The following is an 18,165-nucleotide window of genomic DNA, read 5'->3' as shown; positions in this document are numbered from 1 at the left end:
GCAGGGTTTAGGTCATATTCTGGGCTTGTTTCAATAATTGGTCTGTATTGACCTGATACATGTTTTTAGGAATACTCAGCTGTTTCCAAACATGATGCAATCAGGAGTTTTATGGAGTCTTAACTGGTTGCCTGGCAACCATCTATAATGGAAAAAAAAAACGGTACAGTCCATCGGATGTCAAAGATGGGAATACTGTTCGGCATGATGGCGTTCCACTTAAAAACAATCTTTAAAGATAAAAGTAGTCAAATTGAAATGAACAATCTGCATATCGATCAGGTTAACTGTTACATTACGCTGTATTTTCTGCAAAGGGCATAGTGATGTGTCTACTAATAGAAACTGGAGATGATAATTGTGTGACCAGTTTAAAGTGACACAAACTGACAGATGTGCTTGTGAACAGTTTATTACTGCAGCTTTGTCTAATTTTGATGTATCCACAAAATTCAGCACAATGAGTTGTTATTAGCTTCCATTTCCAATGATAGTTAGCCTGGTCAGTAATGGATCCCACACATCCAACTGAAACATGATAAATTTAGACTGGACATATTTCCCAGCTGAGAGTTTTTATGACTTCTTTAGGGTGCTTCATTTTATTGTTTTCCAATTGAAACGGAGTGCTTCCTTGCAGCGAAGACGTATTCCAGTTTCTTAGAGGGGACTCTGAAATTTTAACTTCATTAATGAAAAGAAATGCACCAAAATAGTACAGTGCTAAATTGCATCAGCTGTATGTCATAAACTCAAGTTGTCCCAACCATCAGTTGTAGCAAAGTGCTCCTCTTGCAACGTTCAGGTATCTTTCTCAGTCTGTGAGATGACCTAAGCTTCCTTTGTTCAGCCTGCAGCTAAGAAATACTACAAAATAAGATATGAAGGAAATCCCACTGATTTATAAGAGAGTTTGTCAGCTTTAAAGTTGCTGTTGTGACGAGGTAGTTTAACAAAGCCAATCTAGCTGTTTCCTCCAGTTTCCAGTCTTCTCTGTGGAGCTAACAAAGTGGTCGCTCTGTGTAGCGTCATTATTGAAACGGCGACAACAATCCAGAAAACATGCAGTCAATTCCAAAAATGTCATTTAATACAGAACATCTTAAAAAAAAAAACTAGCATTAGTTACTGTAATGTTTCCATATTGCAAATTGAGATAAAGTAAAGGGTGAAATTTGAATGAACGCATATTTTACCTTTACAGGCAGATTAAAGCCTCAGCTTATATAGTGCATCTGTCATATCTCTTGTTCCACATATTGCCCTGATGCTGTATGTATTCCTGCATTCAAACCTCTTTCTCCAAAATATTGGTTGTGCATTGGCGTGTTCTGTGTGAAATGGTCTTGCATATATATATAAATATACATATATATCTATTTTTTTAATGTATTTCCTACATAACAGTTGTGTTGAAGTGACTTTAAACAGTATAACAACTCGGTCCACTCAGCAATAACAACCGGATGTCGCCCGGTTAATGTAGTGAGAAGACTGGGCCTATAATTCAACTGCTGGACTCACGTGAGATGTCTGCATCTTATTGCTTAGCTCTATACTGCATGCACACTCATCTTCTACATTTTCAGTCATTGTTTAAACAATTAAGGCTGAGTTTCTCCTGCAGAGTTTAGTACTATGCAAAGGTTTGTGCAGCCCTTGACTTTTTTTTGCACCTTTTATTGTGCTACAGAAAATGTGACTTTTTGCATATTTGTCTATAATCCACACACAGCTCTCTGTTCCAGCCAAGATTTGAAATAAAATACCTTGAAAAAGCAAGTTTTATGCCTTCTTGATGAATCAGGTTTTTCATTTTTGCTATGCATCATATCCCCACACTTTGTCTTCAGCTCCTGCTATCAGTTAAATGCAGGGATGGAGGCTGATCCTCAACTCTTTTACAGTGTCCAAACCTGTAGACACATATCTCTTGTCGAAACATTACATTACCCAAGTTCTGAGTGAGTTGCAATTTTAGATCTTAAAATTTCAACTTAAATCATGAGTTCATAAGTTAACATAAAGAGCTCTTCTTTGACATTGTGATGCTGAATTTTGAAGAGATGTCCTTCATGTTTTGTGAACTCTTTTTGTCCATTCAACCAGCTGATCTGTTTTGCACTAGTCCACCATGAGATACTGGAAAATTTTGCATCCATCACATAAAACTAATGCAAAGAAAATATGCTTTTTTTAAAATTATTTTGTTCGACAAATCAGTGCATTTTTAATGAGTTAATGACCAAGTTGCATATGCAGTTTTATAATTTTTGCAATATAAAATAAATTTAAAATAAAAACTTCATACTGCCAATTCTCCACAGGTTAATTTGCTGAGAGCATACACCTAACAAATAATTCAAATAAAAGTTTTCCTTGCTTATGCAATTTTGATGTCTCAAATAAGTTGTTTAATAAAGCCGTGTTCAACATAAATATATTTTATTACTTTTTACTGAAAAGCATTTACTAATTATTTACTTTTACTGGAAAGTAAGCCTTTGAAACTGATAAAAGTATATAAAGGACAAACTACAGTTAAAAAAAGATACATTTTTATTTTATTTATGTTACACACCATGCTGTGTTCTTGATGTGTATCTGTTTGTTTTAGATTTCTGTCCACAGTCTTTCCTGTTTGGCTCATGTGTGCGTCTAACCAGCTCTCTGACCACAGGCCAGCCCAAACACTCAGGTAAACAGGAAGAGGTTATTTTCTAGAAGCAACCAGTCTAAGAACCTGATATGCAGAAAACAGTGCGCACACTTTTCTGTATGTGCATTTTAGATGAAATAACCTGTAGAGTGTAGATCAGGTGAGAGGTTTTGTCATCTGCACAGCTTCTGCTCCTCTGAATGGCAAGGAGCCAGAGGAGGTGATTCAGGCATGTGATTAGGATGCCTCATGGTGAGGTAGTCTAGGTATGTTCCATTAACACGCTGGAGGGACTGTGCCATTCAACCAGCCGCGGAACATCTTGGGATTCCCCTAAATCGGCTTAAAGATATAGTCAGGAAAAGAGAAGCACAAGTTCTGTTTGAACTCCTGCCGCGAGAGCCTGACCTTGAATAAGCAGTAGAAGATGGATGGATAGTTCTAAGCATTTATCTTCATTTGCTGTGTGCATTTCTATATAAAGCGTGATTTTACATATTAAAAAAATGAGCAGAAGTCATTAAATATTCTGTCATTAGCACAGTGATAATCAACAGATGTTGCTGGTTTTCATCCTGTTTTGGACATAAAGATGCATCAGCTTTAACTTTTTGGACTTTCAACAATTTTTCAGTCATCGGCAGAATTACCGTCTTAATTTGCCATCACATTTATCTAGTCTTTTTGTTCTGAGGCTGTTTTCTTCTTCGTTTTGGTCTGAATCGTTAGCATGTCAGCGCCTGTAGAACCCTCTGGATGTCTTTACCTTGTCCCGTCATATTCACATACGAGGAGTAAATATTCCCAAAATTGGAGTCATTGCAAAAGAACAACACAAAGCCCAAATATGTCAGTAAAAATATGATTTCATTCATATTATATACAAAATACAATTTATGTACTAAAATGTACACACTCAAGATTCATCAAGCCTGGCCAGTGTTCATGTTCAGTGAAAACAAAATTCACACTGATAATCATCCATTTTGGAGAAAGAAAGGAAAAAGTACTCGCTCACAGAAATGTAAACATACTTAGTGAGAAATATTTACAGAAATACAAACAAGCTCTGGGTAGGAGGAGAAGGAGAAACATATATATACACACACACACACACACACACACACACACACACAGATAGACACACAGCAGACATTTCTTTCCTCCACACTCATCTGGCCTTGTCTGTGTTAATCCGTGTGTGCAAACACATACCAGTGATTTACTGAATAGCTTATTTGACATGAAGTAAAGGTGGAGACGATGCATGTCAATGCACACAACATACAGTCAGATGCTGAAGTACCAGTGGTCAAAGAAACAGGCTGCTTCGTTGAAGAAGATGAACATTTGGTTGGCTGTTTTCCGCCTGAGCTGCTGTCTTTGGGTTATAATGAAAGAAGAAACCACTTTTTAAAGTGAGCAAGTAATAGATTAAACTTCTAAAGAAGCCAAATGACTATTTCAGACAGGATACGGTGGTCAGGACTGAAATAAAAAGAAGTTATTCATTTAGTGAATACTGTTAAGCTTGTACACATAGTAAAATCTCCCTTAGGAAAAAAACAACAACAACAAAGAAACATAAATACTCATCTTCATTGCAGAATCCTTCAAAAACAGCAAAAATGTCTTATATATATATATATATATATATATATATATATTATATATATATATATATATATATATATATATATATATATATATAGACAAACAAACTAGCATCTATTTTCAACAATTTCTACAGTTTGACATGAGAAAGCATGTTTCTGTTACTTTATAGCATTCAAAAAAATAAATTATCAGCAAAATAAGTGTAGTTAAGGTTATTTGTGCGCATGTTTCTGTCTGGAGAAACTTCCTGTTTTGAAGGCTGAGGTCTTGTGGGGAAGCAGGTTGCAGGTAAAGCAGCTGATGTTGCTTTGGACCAGTTGCAGCAGGGCAGTTGTCAGGGAAACCTACTCTGTCTGGCTGAACCAGTCAACGTGCCAGTTGGGTCGTTCCCACAGCAGCGTCACAAGAAAGAATATCCCACCTTTTCTTGTCAGTGAGATGTGTTCAGCTGATACCCCAGTCCTCTCTTAGTCTCTTTTTTTTTAGATCTCAAATGAACTTAGTAGAGTCTCTTTTGCTGATGAGGACCTCCAGCAGCCGCAGCTTGGCTTTGACATGCTTGTATTCGTGGTACTCCACAGCCAGAGGGGAGCGGTCTTCTTTCTGGACAGTTCTATTAAGAACGAAAGAAAAAAAAACCGAGAGGCCACAAACATTAAAGTTGTGCCTACATGTGCAAGGGTAATGTTACAAGCATAAACTCGTCTTACCTTCCGTTCTGTCTGAAGAACTGGTCCTCAAACTCTTTCAGGTTCTTGCGGATCCTCTTCTTCTCCTCTCTGGCTTCCTGAAGCTGCTCCACAAGTTCTTGCCTATAAAACATCCCACCAAATCATTGTCATGCTAGAAATGAGTGCTTAGCCACCGCAGAGCTATCATCACTATCAGCATGGTAGTTTGCTGCTTCTCTACTTACATGGTGGCCGAGTGTAGGTTGGAAAGCCTCATGTCTGTTGTGTTCTTTGAGGGCGAAAGTTCGTCCACAGGTGAGATGAAACCATCAACTTCCTCCTCCATGTGGTCCAGCAGGCTGAGCACATTGAGGTCTTGCCGAACGGTTATCGTGAACTGGGTTTTTGTGTCTCCGTCGTCCTCTGAGCCGTCCTCTTCCTCCTGCAGAGACAGGGTTAAGAGGGATCAGATGTCAGTTAAGCGTCAGCGAACCATAAACATTCAAATGGAGCCAGCTTCCGGGCTCAAACACTGCGGTGCTTGAGGATCATGCAGTGTTAGTCCACAGTGGTTATGAATCATCACAATACAACGGCAGAATGAATTTCCACTGTCCTCTTTTGTCAAGGTTAAACTAAATTGTGTGCAGATGGAGTAACTGAGGACAGCTGGGGAACATGATTTGATTTCAAATGGGATGTCCTGTTTCATATTTGTTAAATGAAAGAGTCTTTTAAAACACAACCAAAACAAACTGTCACTTTGGGGTTAGGGTAAAACTGGGCGTTTACGTTGACAAAAAACATTTACCTCACACATATTTACAACACAATGACAGAATGATTCAAACATCAGCAGCTACTGATTCAAATCTACAGATGCAGCTGCCCAATCAACAGGCAGTGATCAGGTTCATCAGAGGGAAAATGGTAGTGATTAAGGGAGGGGTGGGAGTTTGCTGGAGGGGAGCAGGCCGGGATTCACGGATTACTGAAGCAGCAGCAGCTCTTCACCTTGATATCGTCGAAGAAAAGTGCGGTTTCACCCTCGATAATGGGCTGAAGGAGGGGACCTCTGCGCTTGCTGGAGGGAGAGCCCTGTGATGACGGTCGAGAAGGAGGAGTTATCTACACTGAGACGTTTTTAAACAGCAAGGCCACAAGAAGGAAACGCCACACTCTGGACTTTTCTTTGCATCCCTTTTTGCAACTGAGCAAGAATGTCCCCAAATTGTATTTTAGCTTTTCTTTTTTTTTCTTCTTCTAGAAGTCTAGAAAACAGAGGGAGAGTGAAGAATTTTGACTTGTTTTTCAGACCCGTGCATAACAATCTATGGTAGCGAACCCAATGTGCATAAAGAGGATTAGTGTATTATATAATGGTGTCCTGCTTGAACAGAATGCAAATCATGACTTATATAATAAAGGATGCCAATTAAACAGCTTAGTATGAGTTCACTGATTGCTACCCAAAACAAATAGAAGTAAAAAATAAAATAAAAAAAAAAACATAACTGCATGTTTAATTTCTTCCAACCCTCACATTGTGGTAAAGTTTACTACACTAACAGTTTCTGAGCCTTTCCTGCGAGCTCAGTCTGCCACCAATCAATCTCCTTTACAAGCGGAGATCCTTTGAGCTTCTAAAGCCGGACTTAAAGAGCTTCGAAAGGTGGACAACACGCCTGTGGCGTGACTGCCACGTGTTTCCCACAGCCGGCCGTGGGGCCAGCACCATCGGGGATTAAGCACCTGCGGATGGTCTGACAATGCTCTGAGGCAGCTGAAGGGACGTTATAAAGGTGTGATACTCACTATTACAGGGATGGTGGAGGCTCTGCACAGAATCTGCTTCACCAGGCGATATCTGTCATACAGCGGCTTCATGATTTGCCTCTCGCTCTTGGTAACCTGCAGAAGCAATACAGAAGTTGCAGTTAGAGCTACTTGCAAGAAAAAAAAACAAAACAAAACTTACAGACATTTGTTTTCCTTCTGTCTACCTACAGACTAACTAGACTATTGGATAACAGATGACCCACCCTGTTGCTTAGAGAATGGAGGTCGTTAGTTACGATCCAGTGGAGCTAACAGAGGAACAAAAACATCAGCCACACTCTGACCTCTGACTACACTCAAAGCGATCACACAGCACATTTATTGCAGCTGAATTTTAGTCACCGACAGATTTATCCCTTAACTACGATTGAAAAGTCTTGCAATAAAAAAAAATATGCGCTTCCAAATAAATATAATTCCTTTCTAACAAATGCACAAACATTGTGAAAGTTAGCCAGATGGACACACACACACACACACACTAACTGCATTATTCACCCTTGACTTGCAATATAGGCCACGGTCACGTGGGATAACACTGCTGCCGTGTTTGTGTTGGTGGAGGATGACTTACTGGTCGGCCATGTATGCTCTCATAGTAGAGAAGAGCTTTCTGCAGGGCGACTTTCTCTGCTGCGATTTGCTCCCGTGTCATATCCTGCCAGAAAGGGGACAGGAAGTGAGTCAAAACACTGGATTCACTTAGAAACAAGTTATAATTCTGCGATAATGGTTTCTGCTCGCTTCAAAGCTCATTGTATGTTTAACAGGCAACATCTGTTCCGTGCAGGTGTGTCGGGAATCATCCTTGTAAACGTGTAGCAGCGCGGAGTCGTTTTGTTTCACCTTGATATCCTCTGGTCGGTTCACCTCCTCCCTCTTCTCCTGAAGTTTCTTTAAAATGGACTCCAGGGTGCTCTCCACCGGCGGCTTCGGAGCCTTCTCCTGCTGAGGCTTCCTGTCCAGCTGAGAACCGAAGCTTTTAGGCAGGGTGTTACTGCGCTGGCGGGTCAGAGGCGGCAGGTCCTCTTCAGATTTCATCAACTTGTTTTCTGGTGAAGAACAGGAGAGCAATTTTCGTTTTAGTCTCGAAAAGACCGGACCGACCGGTAGATGTGTTGAGGAGTGCTTCTCGTGTCTGGGCTTTACCTTTTAGCTCTTTGCGAAGCCTGGCAAGTTCGTTGAGCCATCTCAGGACCTCTGGGTTTGCAGCTTTGTCACTGTGCGAGGGCTGGTTGGAAAGACAGAACAAAAATCACATGAAGACAGGTTGTTCTTTTCACATGAATCAAATGAACATAAACCTTTTTAGCAATAAAGTTTAATCTGTGTGAGTTTTTAATAAATCTTGCCAGTGCTTCTATTACTATGCTCTTTTATGCTCAGATTGTTAAAGAGAGGTCATGATGACTTACTCTGTATTTTCTGTCCTCCTCAAACCGCTCCTCAAACCTTTGGATCTTCTTCTTCAGCACATGAATCCTCTTTGTGAGCTGGGCAGATGTCAGCTCCTCTCTTTCATCATCACAGGAGCCGAGAGATGAACTCCGCCTGCGACTGTAGGGATAAAAATCCTCGTTACGGCGGCCGCTTTATTCACAACTTCCTCCGTCTCCTACAGGCTGCAAACACTGTGCTGTCTTACCTGATGAAAGAGTGTGCGTTCGGCGGTGATGGAGGCACTTCTGTGTCATCTAGGTACTGCTGGCTCTGTCCGTAGGCATAGAAACGAGGAGAGACCATTGGGTCGCTGTCCTCCTCCAGCAGCTGGCGGATCAGGCGTCCCCCTGCGTGAGGAGACAGCCGAGCTTCCTCGCGGTCCATGCTCTCCCTCTGCAGCGAGTATGCTGGGACTGGTTCTAAGTAATGCACAAACAGATGAGTTAAAACGTATCAGCAGTGATTTAGCACTCAGATCATACAAGTGAGGAATGCAATGCCCAAAGGTGCATTTCTAATTCCGATTGCTCAACTCAAAGTACTTCCTTTTCAAAGGTTAAAACCAGTTCTCCTTCTCCAGTCACAAAAAGCCCATCTCTCTCTCTGCTAACATCATCTGGGACCCTCTCTGCTGCTCAAGTCACAGGACATGATAATACTGGAAAAAATATTAATAAAAAAAGAAAAAAAAAGAGACTTCCTTTGGGGCTGAAGAGCAGCAGATGTTTTTCTGAATCCGTGGGTAAAACAAAAAACAAACAAAAAAAAAAAAAAAACCACACCCACCCTGCATCTTAGCTCATCCCCTGGTTACAGTCTCCACTCTGATAATTAGGTCTGGGGAAAATAGCCATGTATATACCCCTAACAATCCCTAGACTATTAATAAATCCTGGATCTCTGTGGGATAATGTCAGGGCCTGATCCCTGTTGAGAGGTATAGTGATGGGTTTGTGTTTTAGTTTCCACTCTACACAGTGAGCTGCCTCCTCTGTGCATGAACAAAAGACCAGACAGTGGATCCCAGGTTGCCCGGGAGAGTTTAGGATTGCAAGAAAAAGAGGAAACTTCACACAGAAACTGATCCAAAGTAGGTATTATAAAAAAAGGTGGATATCATGAAAAAGGAGACACCTGTAACATGGCGTGCTAGGAGAGCCAAAACACACAGAGGAACTGTTACTCAGAAAGAATAGATGGAGCAAAAACAAGCTATGAAGGAAACCAACCGTCAGTGTAAACATTCAAGGTGTCAGTGTGCAACCCGTGAAAACATGCACACTCAGTCTGAAACTGCACATGCATATTTTTCTTAGCTGGGGTGAGTTGAGGCAATATGAGAAGCAATTTAGCTCAAGTTCCAAGATTGGAGTCCCGGGAGTCCTCCTTTAATTCTGGGTACGTGCAGTTTATCAAGTGGCAACTCTTTGGCGTTACAGTTCTGGCACACAGCAGCAGGTTAAACTCCATCACACCCAATGTCTTCCTTTGAGGCCCAGCTTAGTGCAATGTAGCCGGCCGCTAAGGCTCCATGGCATTTGAAATTAATCCTTTAAATCAACCGCTTGCTGATGGTTCTGGATTAACTAGATTAATGAAACTAAAAACTTGCCAGTTTGCCATTTCACTAAAGGTTGTGTGTGTGTGTGTGTGTGTGTGTGTACGTGGGTGTGCATGTGAGACTCTCTGCAGTTATGTTCCAGACCATTCAAGCATGTTGCCATGCAGAGGAAAAGGTCATTCAGACAGCCTTTTCTTTCTCTCCTTCTATTACTCTCACATATCATTCACGCTGACAGTGAAGCAGCACAAGACTTACCATCACAACAACTTAGATGGAAAATGCTTTTGAAATCAAGGACACAGGTGTTAGGAAAAGGAGGATCTGAAGGAACACAAGGACAAAGACAGAGAAGAAAGAAAATACACGATGAAGGAATGAAAAGAGAAGGAACAGGAACTATTCTACGTTCTAGTTTCTCAACGAGCTTCTCTTCCTGCTAAACTGCCTGCTGCTGTCATTCCACCATAGCTGGCAGGCAGGCAAGGATGGGGGCAGTGCCAAATATCAGGTCACAATGACAAGCACTGGCACGGAGTGTACTGGGGTAAAGGTTGTAGACCCCTGCCTAATACTCTCATCCATCCACATGCCCATGTGTACAGTATTATGCCTACGGTACAGTGGGGTACTTACATCCATTGTGCCATTTTATTAACTGATTATTCAGCTCTGCTCGTCTTACCAGCATATAAATCCCTCTTTAGCTCACTTTGTTGGAGAATAAATGAGCCGGATATGTGGGAATAAAGTTCTGCTCAATGCATGTATACAATTGCAGCTAATGCTATGGCAAGTCCTGAATCCTCTCATGCTTGAAAAGCGTTCAGAGCGACATGTCACGGCCAATCATGTTGGTTCCCCATGGGGTTCTCAGTACCAGGAACTCATTTATGAATTCAGGACAGAATGTACAGGGAGGAGGCTTCAAAAGAGCCAGAAAGCTTGTAAAAAAAATAATACGTTAAACACTAAATGTCTTGTCAAAGGAAAAATGCCCACAAGCTTTAGCAACCAGAATTCCTCCTCTACATCATGCCTACATTTATTACCATAAGTACTCAAACAGCTAAACAAACAAACAAACAAAAAAAAAAAACAAGCCTTCCTTCATACAGCTTAGGCAGAACAATTCATGGCATGACTACCTGCATGCAGAGAAAGCTGCACGGCAACAATGGAAACCTCTAGAGCCAGTGTTTTTCCCATGGCTGATGTTTGGCCACTAGAGAGCTCCACATATCACACAACCGCCCACGAATGCTCCAGCCATGTTGGAACTGAGGGATTCATGGCATGGATCAGATTAGCCTTGTGTCAGACATCAAACGGTAGTGGTGGTGGGAGTGAGCACAGAAATATGGAAAAGGAAAGAGGTCAATACACGCTGCAACTTTAAACATATTTGTTAGTGTATGGATGAACCTGTTGGTTACCATTTCAGTGTACAGTTCAACAAAACACTTGAATTTCACCACTCAGTGAAGGAGAGTTTAAACTAAGCATTTCAGTTATTTGAATGCATTTGTTCTTTTTTTTCTCCCTGTAGACAAATAATAATAATAATAACAATAAATGTAAAATAAAAAAAAACAAAAACAAAAAACAAAACAGCTAAAAGAAGATTAAGGAGCTCTAGCAATGATGCAATACCTTAAGCCACCATGTAAAAACAAAACAAAAACAAGACAGATTCAGCTGATTATTTGCAACCACACACACACACACACACACACACACGTACACACACACACACACACACGTACACACACACACACGTACACACACACACACACACACACACACACACACACACACACACACACACACACACAAAATAATTTCTAAATGAATCTCTATCCTGTACGATGCAACCATAACCAATAAGCTTTCCAAATACATATTTACCCCTACGGCCATCTGCATGGACCACTTATCACCATTAAACATCTCCTTTAATGATCTTGACCGACAATTGCAGCTGCAGCTCTTTGCAGTGGACTGTTTACACCACCCAGCCACATGAAGCGGATTTTTACATCCATCAGCTCAGCTGTACGATCAGAAACGAGAAAATAGTCCCGCTTTCGCTTCACAAATAGGTAGCAGGAGAACTTAAGGGGATATTTCAAATGAATTCTGCAGGAGAAGCATTAGGAGCTGCATTAGGAGGAGGAGCAGCAGAAGGTGTGCAGCTGCCACCCATGTGTAGAGCTGAGTGGAAATTTTCTTTGCCATTTTCTTCGAGCTCGTGTTTTCGTGTCGTCCACGTGTTATAAGACACATTTACACATACAAAGCACATATAGGACGAATGTAAACAGCAGCAGAGTGGCCTGCAGCCTCACCTCCCCAGCTGCTGTCCTCGGTTAGAGCTGTCAGGTCCAGACGGGGGACGTCCTCGCAGCTGGTCTTCTCGCAGTCCGGGTCCGAGCCTCGCACCTCTCCGACCCTCCCCGTGTCACAATTAACGGGCGACTCCTGGATCTTCATCCTTAGCGTCTGCACAACCATGAGAGTGAAGAAAAATAGCGTTCAACAAAAACGTCCAGACCGTGTACACACTCTTTAAGTTGAGCCAAACACACTCGCTTTGGCCCCGCCCCAACGGAGGAGGGCGGGATCTCGCTCGCGATTGGCTGCCCCTTTGCGAAAACATCCACCCAATTTGCAAGAGCTTTGCTGTCCCCCCCCCCCCCCCCCCCCCCCCCACACACACACACTCACAGGAATCACCCTTCCCCTCTCTCCTCCTTATTTTCTCTCTTCCCTCGACAGTAGTTTTCCTTTGCTTTTTCTGCAAACTGACTTGCAAGCACTCCCCAGCCGAGACTTGTTTGTGTCACAGCGGCAGGGAGGGAGGGGTGAGAGGGGGGCTGGGGCGAGAGGCGTGGGCAAGGAAAAGCACAGGGAATGTGATCCAGCACACGTAGCCTGACTTGTGGGATTTTATTCTTTATATTTCCCCCCCCCCCTCTCCTCCTATATGTTCCTCATCCCCGCATACAACCTCATCCTCCACCTCAAAGAAGTCCTCCAAGATAATGCAGCCCTTCTCCTGCACCTCAACATAAATAATGTTTTAATCTTCCTCCACACGCCTGTCCTCTCCCTTTAGAGAGGTGGCTTCCCATATTTTTGTAGTCTTATAATAAGATTGCTTTTTAATTATCAAAGCAGTGCAAATTAAACTGGTTTGTTGTGAATACTTTGAAGAACAACACACTCAGAGGGGCCACACATCACTTAGGGGGTCCCATTTCCTCTGTCTGGGCGTGAGACCAAGTTATTTTTAGGAAACACAGATCAAGACTTTACTAGACCTCATAAATGCCACAGGCAGCTTACGGGAAGGGGTATACTTAAATCTGGTTACCAAAGCCCTTGTTTTGTCTAGTTTTTGTTGGTGGTGTTATGTTTTGGTAACGATACCCAGTTATTGTTGTCTCATTCATGAGAGATTATAGTGGCGCAGCATTATTTATCTTTGTTGTGTTTGTATGTGTTTTATGCTGCAGCCGAGGGCACAAGGCCAGAAACAGAAAGTTATCAAGCCCCTTCAGCTGTGATGCGGGAAGCAGCTCTGAGGTGATGAGTGGTAGAGGGGATATGAAGTGGCACTGCTGCCCGGCAAGAACGTGCAGACTGTGACTGACTGACTGTACAAATTTCCCTCACGTCGCGCTTACGGTCACTGTTGGAGCAGGAAAGCCCTCCCTCATGTACAAATTCAATTTCTTATTTGACACTATTCAGGATTGATAGATGTTTAATGTAAAATTTAAAGCATTTCGTCGCCCATTTTTAAGGTTTTACATTTCAGCACAAACTGAAAACCATCTGGTCAGGTCTTACAAACCCCACTGGAACAATAACACATGACATACTCCACTGTGTCATTATTTATTCAAGAAAGACAAGGTAAAAATGGGAAAACTGGGTGTGGAAAAATGACACCATATCTGCTTCTGTGAGAATTACAAGAGTCAGAAACAGTGCATTTGATTAAGGACACTTGATTCACTGATCATCAGTAAGTGAGAGCACCACTCAGAAGTGAAAGCAGAAGTTTTGGTTGTTTGCTACTCTGAAACATTCGAGTGTGTGTCAACACAATGTCAAATAAGGAAAGACATCTGCAATAATCTTAGAAAAGCTCCTGTAAGTGTCTATCAATAAGGGAAGGTTTATCAGATCAAACACAAGCACTTTGGAGTTCATCATTCTAAAACATATTTGCACAAAAATAACAAAAAAACAAACAAACAAACAAAAAAAAACCCCCAGAGGTGGTCATACTGTTACCATGCAGCACAACAGCATATTTGGTATTAAAAAAAAACAACATATCAGGACAAATTCCTCATACTGGCTGTTAAGGGCAGTAATGGGGGGGGGGGGGGGGGGGGGGGGGGGGGGGTGATCATTCCCTGTATGCTAAAGCACCTTATCCAGATATAATCAAGAGCAATTAATCAAACATGCACATTAAAAGTATTCTCAAACCCTTTGATTATGTGCTGATTAAGGAGCAACACAACACTCATTGTGTCCAGGTACAGCAAACCTCTTCATTTGTAGAAAATGACATTTGTTTCACACATCTGCACTTTATGTTCTTTAAGTGTTACTAGCATGACTGATGCTAGTAACACCGTGGTTATCTCCACTCACTAATTAGGTTTCGAAATTGAAAAAAGTGGGTGTTGTGAAACACACATATTATATTACATAATCTACAAATACACAAAATTTCAGACTAACAGCCAAAAAAAAGTTTCTTCATCAAGGCACTTTTTTTTCCCCTTTATATAAAAATGAATTAATTAAAGTGGTAAGACTGTTGGATAACAATCCTTCTACTTGATTAGCTTATTATGTTTGTTTAGTAGCACGGGTTGGTCTATCTACAGACAATAATTACTAGAGGAAATGCTGCCGTAAGCTTTCTCTCAGTCCATCGATGCTCAGAAAAGGACCACGGTGGATTAGCTTGAGCACAGATGTTACGGTTCACATCGTTCTGTTGCGTTCAGATATAATTCACGCACACACAAATGCACACTGTTCTCCTGAACATCAGCCTCTGTGTGTTCACTCACTTGGGCAATGATTACATCATCATGAGGTCCAGGTGGTGGAAAGGACGGCTGATATAGTGTGCATGTACGTGTGTGTGTGTGTGTACTTGGACGAAGGGATATATTAGACAATGATTAAGCTTTAGCTTCGCAGACACACACACACACACAGTGCAAACAAAAACATGGTGAAATTTAAAAGGAATTTAGCTTAGAGTGCAAAAAGACACGTGCACAGTCACATGCACAAACCTTAATCCTTGCACCTCTATTTTTGAGGGGGATTGTCAATGACATTATTCCCTAGTTTTCATCTTAATCTCTGTTTAATTGTGGACCAAAACACTTAAATCTGCATGTTTATAAGACAGTACACAGAGACCCACACACAACCTCAGGCCTTCCTCTGATGTTGTCCTTCAGGTATGATCTCTATGTATTGCATAGCACTGTTTTACTTGAGAGGTCCTTCTGTTTGGTTCCTACAGACCTGTCAGACCTCACAAGTATATCAAAATCCATTTTTCTGTCATGGAATAATGGTAGAACATGGCTGCACATGAACAGGCAGCACAGCTCTGTATCCAGGACGTCAGAGGACATAAGTTACTGTATGTCCTGCAGGCTTACTTTAATTTTGAATAACCTTGACCTGGATTGTAATCTACTCTGAATCTTGAAAAATGGCTTTACCTTTAAATCTAACAATAATGAAGACAAACTATGGTTTCATATGTAAGATATGATCTAATAATGCGAATGTATTTATCACATAACACGAGTGACGTAATTGTGCATACATACAACACATAAAAGGTTTTTCACTTGCTGCCAATTCATGATACAATATCCATGCTGCCAATACAACATTTTTAACCCATAAGCCCCTTTTAAACAGGATGTGCAAACATGCACTCAAACAGTTTGAGGTGCACTTTCAAAATGTTTATTCAGGCTCAAGTTACGTTTACATCCAGACATGTCCTCTGTGGTGGAGAGGTCTGCTGTAAACTTATTATATTTTCCACTTGAATAACACTGGACAGATGTTCTAAAGCTCATGTCATGTTGGCATAAGAATAAAAAAAAACTATGTGATGATTAAAATTCTTGAAAATATAATGTTATTGGATGAGATCTTCTAAAAATACCACTTTTCTCCAAGTTCACATTGTGAGCAGGATGTGTGGGACCAGGCTGAGAACAGAGCATATGCCGAGTTAAGACCCACCCCCTGTTTGTGTGCCTATTTGTTGTAGTCGCTGTGCTGTAAGTGGCACACCCTGAAAGAATGTCTGAAAAGATAACAGAAAGCCAGATCTGTATAATTTTCTTTCTCAGTACAATATAATATTGAATGCTCACTATTAACCGTCAGATGCATGAATTATTAAAAAACAATGCTGCATTTTTTCCCATGCAATATTTTACTTTAATTATAAAATGATAAAATTTTATACTATATCAGTTTATTCTTTAGTGAGTGGCAGTGTGTTGGGTGACTCTCATAATGTGCACTGTAGTGGACACAGTGCATCAAAGGGTTAAAATGTCATTGTGTCTTTAAAAACAGTCAACTTGACATTTGCACGTGAGCTGGTAAAAACAATGCACCATTGACTTCCCACTATCAGGTTTCAAGAGTTTCAACATGTTTTGCCAGACGGGTATCAGTTTACACACTGACAAACTGAGACACACCACACATAAACACGCTGTGGATGTTTGTGTGTTGGGATCAATATGGTGTGAGGGGGAGATGTGCATCCACAGTTTCCTTTCTGAAATCCCTTTTCAACCACAACTAGCAGGATCAGTCTGATAACCTAAACCAAACTGGATCAAAATAAAAACGCCAGGATCAGACCAGATTCTGTTTCAACTTAAAAATGAATAACCTGCAAGCTGAGCTTCGTTATGAAAGTTTCATGATGAATCATCCACAGTTTTGTGAATATCTCACTAACCAAACTGTACTAACTCCATGTTGTGCGTATTTATTTGGAACGGTCTGACGCTCATATTGCCCGTGATAAATTTTTGTCTCAGTCAATAAAAGGAAATAGTGAAAAAAGGCCAATTATAACTTCCAGGAGTGAAAGATGCTCACAATAAGATGTTGTCTTATTGTCCAAAAAAAAAAGAAACTCAAATGATGAACAAGCAGTTTTATTAAGAGAGCGGGAGGAAAGCAGCAAACCTGCACATTTTAATTTAATTTTAGACTAATAGTTTCCACAGAGATGTACACACACACACCGATTAACCGTTCACAGCAACCCAAAGCCTGGCTGCAGTGCATGAGGTCACCATGCAGACAGGATCTGTTGATTAGTTAATTCAGCTTGCAGAGGAAGAAATGCTTGCCTGATGGTAACAAACCCGGTTGCAAACCTGGTATTTATGACCAGCTGGGAGGCTGCTGCCTCTACTTAAGAGATCGGCGACATGCCGGCTCCAGATGGCCGCTGACTGGCTCTGTGTGGGCGTGGTGGCAGAGACGCAGCCTGACCTACTGCTAAAATCCATCTGCTCTGCTTAAAAACGATTCATCACATTGGTTCAGCACTACATCACTCTGTTCTGTAGTTCTGCTCCAGATTAAATATGGACACATACAGATGGAGGAGGTGGCTTGACTTCTTGTGCCAAAACAAACACTAAACATTCAGATTATAAGTCTATTTACAGCGAAGAGGTGCATGAAAAATCCCATTTGAAAGAAATCTAAAATTCCCTGCTATCAAAACTAAAACAGTCTGTTTCTGCGAAACTAAAAGAGTTTCTGTTCAACAAAAGCAGTTTAGGCAAAAAAAAAAAAACAACAAAAAAAAACCCTGATATGTAAACAAACTGGCCAAAACTTTCTCAAACTTCCCTTTTTTTTCCCTTTTCATTTAAACTTTTTCTGATTTAGTTTTCTATTTGATCTTTGCATTTGGAGAACTGAGCGCTCCGTTTTTAAGCTTCTGAAACAAAAAGTGCCAGAGTTCATTCACTGCTGCTCGCCTTTCATCTTCTTCATTGTCCTTTCATTTCACATCCAGCCACTGTCACCCTCCCCTGCAGACACCTCTAACCTTTTCCACCTCAAACCACATTTCATACACGCAACAACAACAAATCAGATTTGTTGACCCACTACCTGCCTTTGAACTCCTTGATTTTTCTCTATCTTTTGCCTGCCTGTATTATTTGTCATTTTTATGCCACAGCAAAATAACGCTGAAATGCACATAACTGCTGTGTGTTTGAGCATTTGAGTTCTTTGTTTCTAAACCTTGACCCCCCCACCCC

At 41.1% G+C, this 18,165-nt stretch overlaps 1 protein-coding gene across 4 annotated transcripts in view; it reads right to left on the bottom strand.

The window, feature by feature from the left end:
* Positions 1-4,393: 4,393 nt before the first annotated feature.
* fam13a (family with sequence similarity 13 member A) overlaps positions 4,394-18,165 on the bottom strand; it is a 58,322-nt gene continuing 44,550 nt past the window's right edge. The window contains exons 15-26 of one of the 4 annotated variants that reach the window (XM_079264509.1): positions 12,136-12,289; positions 10,046-10,111; positions 8,432-8,645; positions 8,202-8,343; positions 7,936-8,017; positions 7,633-7,838; positions 7,361-7,444; positions 6,763-6,858; positions 5,962-6,045; positions 5,193-5,389; positions 4,987-5,088; positions 4,394-4,889 (exon numbers count right to left, since the gene is read on the bottom strand). In XM_079264509.1, the coding sequence (XP_079120635.1) occupies positions 4,766-4,889; positions 4,987-5,088; positions 5,193-5,389; positions 5,962-6,045; positions 6,763-6,858; positions 7,361-7,444; positions 7,633-7,838; positions 7,936-8,017; positions 8,202-8,343; positions 8,432-8,645; positions 10,046-10,111; positions 12,136-12,289 (1,551 nt within the window). In that variant the 3' untranslated portion in view covers positions 4,394-4,765. Of the gene's footprint in view, positions 4,890-4,986; positions 5,089-5,192; positions 5,390-5,961; positions 6,046-6,118; positions 6,219-6,762; positions 6,859-7,360; positions 7,445-7,632; positions 7,839-7,935; positions 8,018-8,201; positions 8,344-8,431; positions 8,646-10,045; positions 10,112-12,135; positions 12,290-18,165 lie in introns of those variants that run through there. The other 3 variants (XM_079264511.1, XM_079264510.1, XM_079264512.1) reach the window with 3 other exon arrangements.

Source organism: Telmatherina bonti, assembly GCF_933228915.1.
Source record: "Telmatherina bonti genome assembly, chromosome: 3".
Taxonomy (NCBI): domain Eukaryota; kingdom Metazoa; phylum Chordata; class Actinopteri; order Atheriniformes; family Telmatherinidae; genus Telmatherina; species Telmatherina bonti.
The sequence above is the reverse complement of the archived record's forward strand: the minus strand, read 5'-3'. Positions and strand labels throughout refer to the sequence as shown.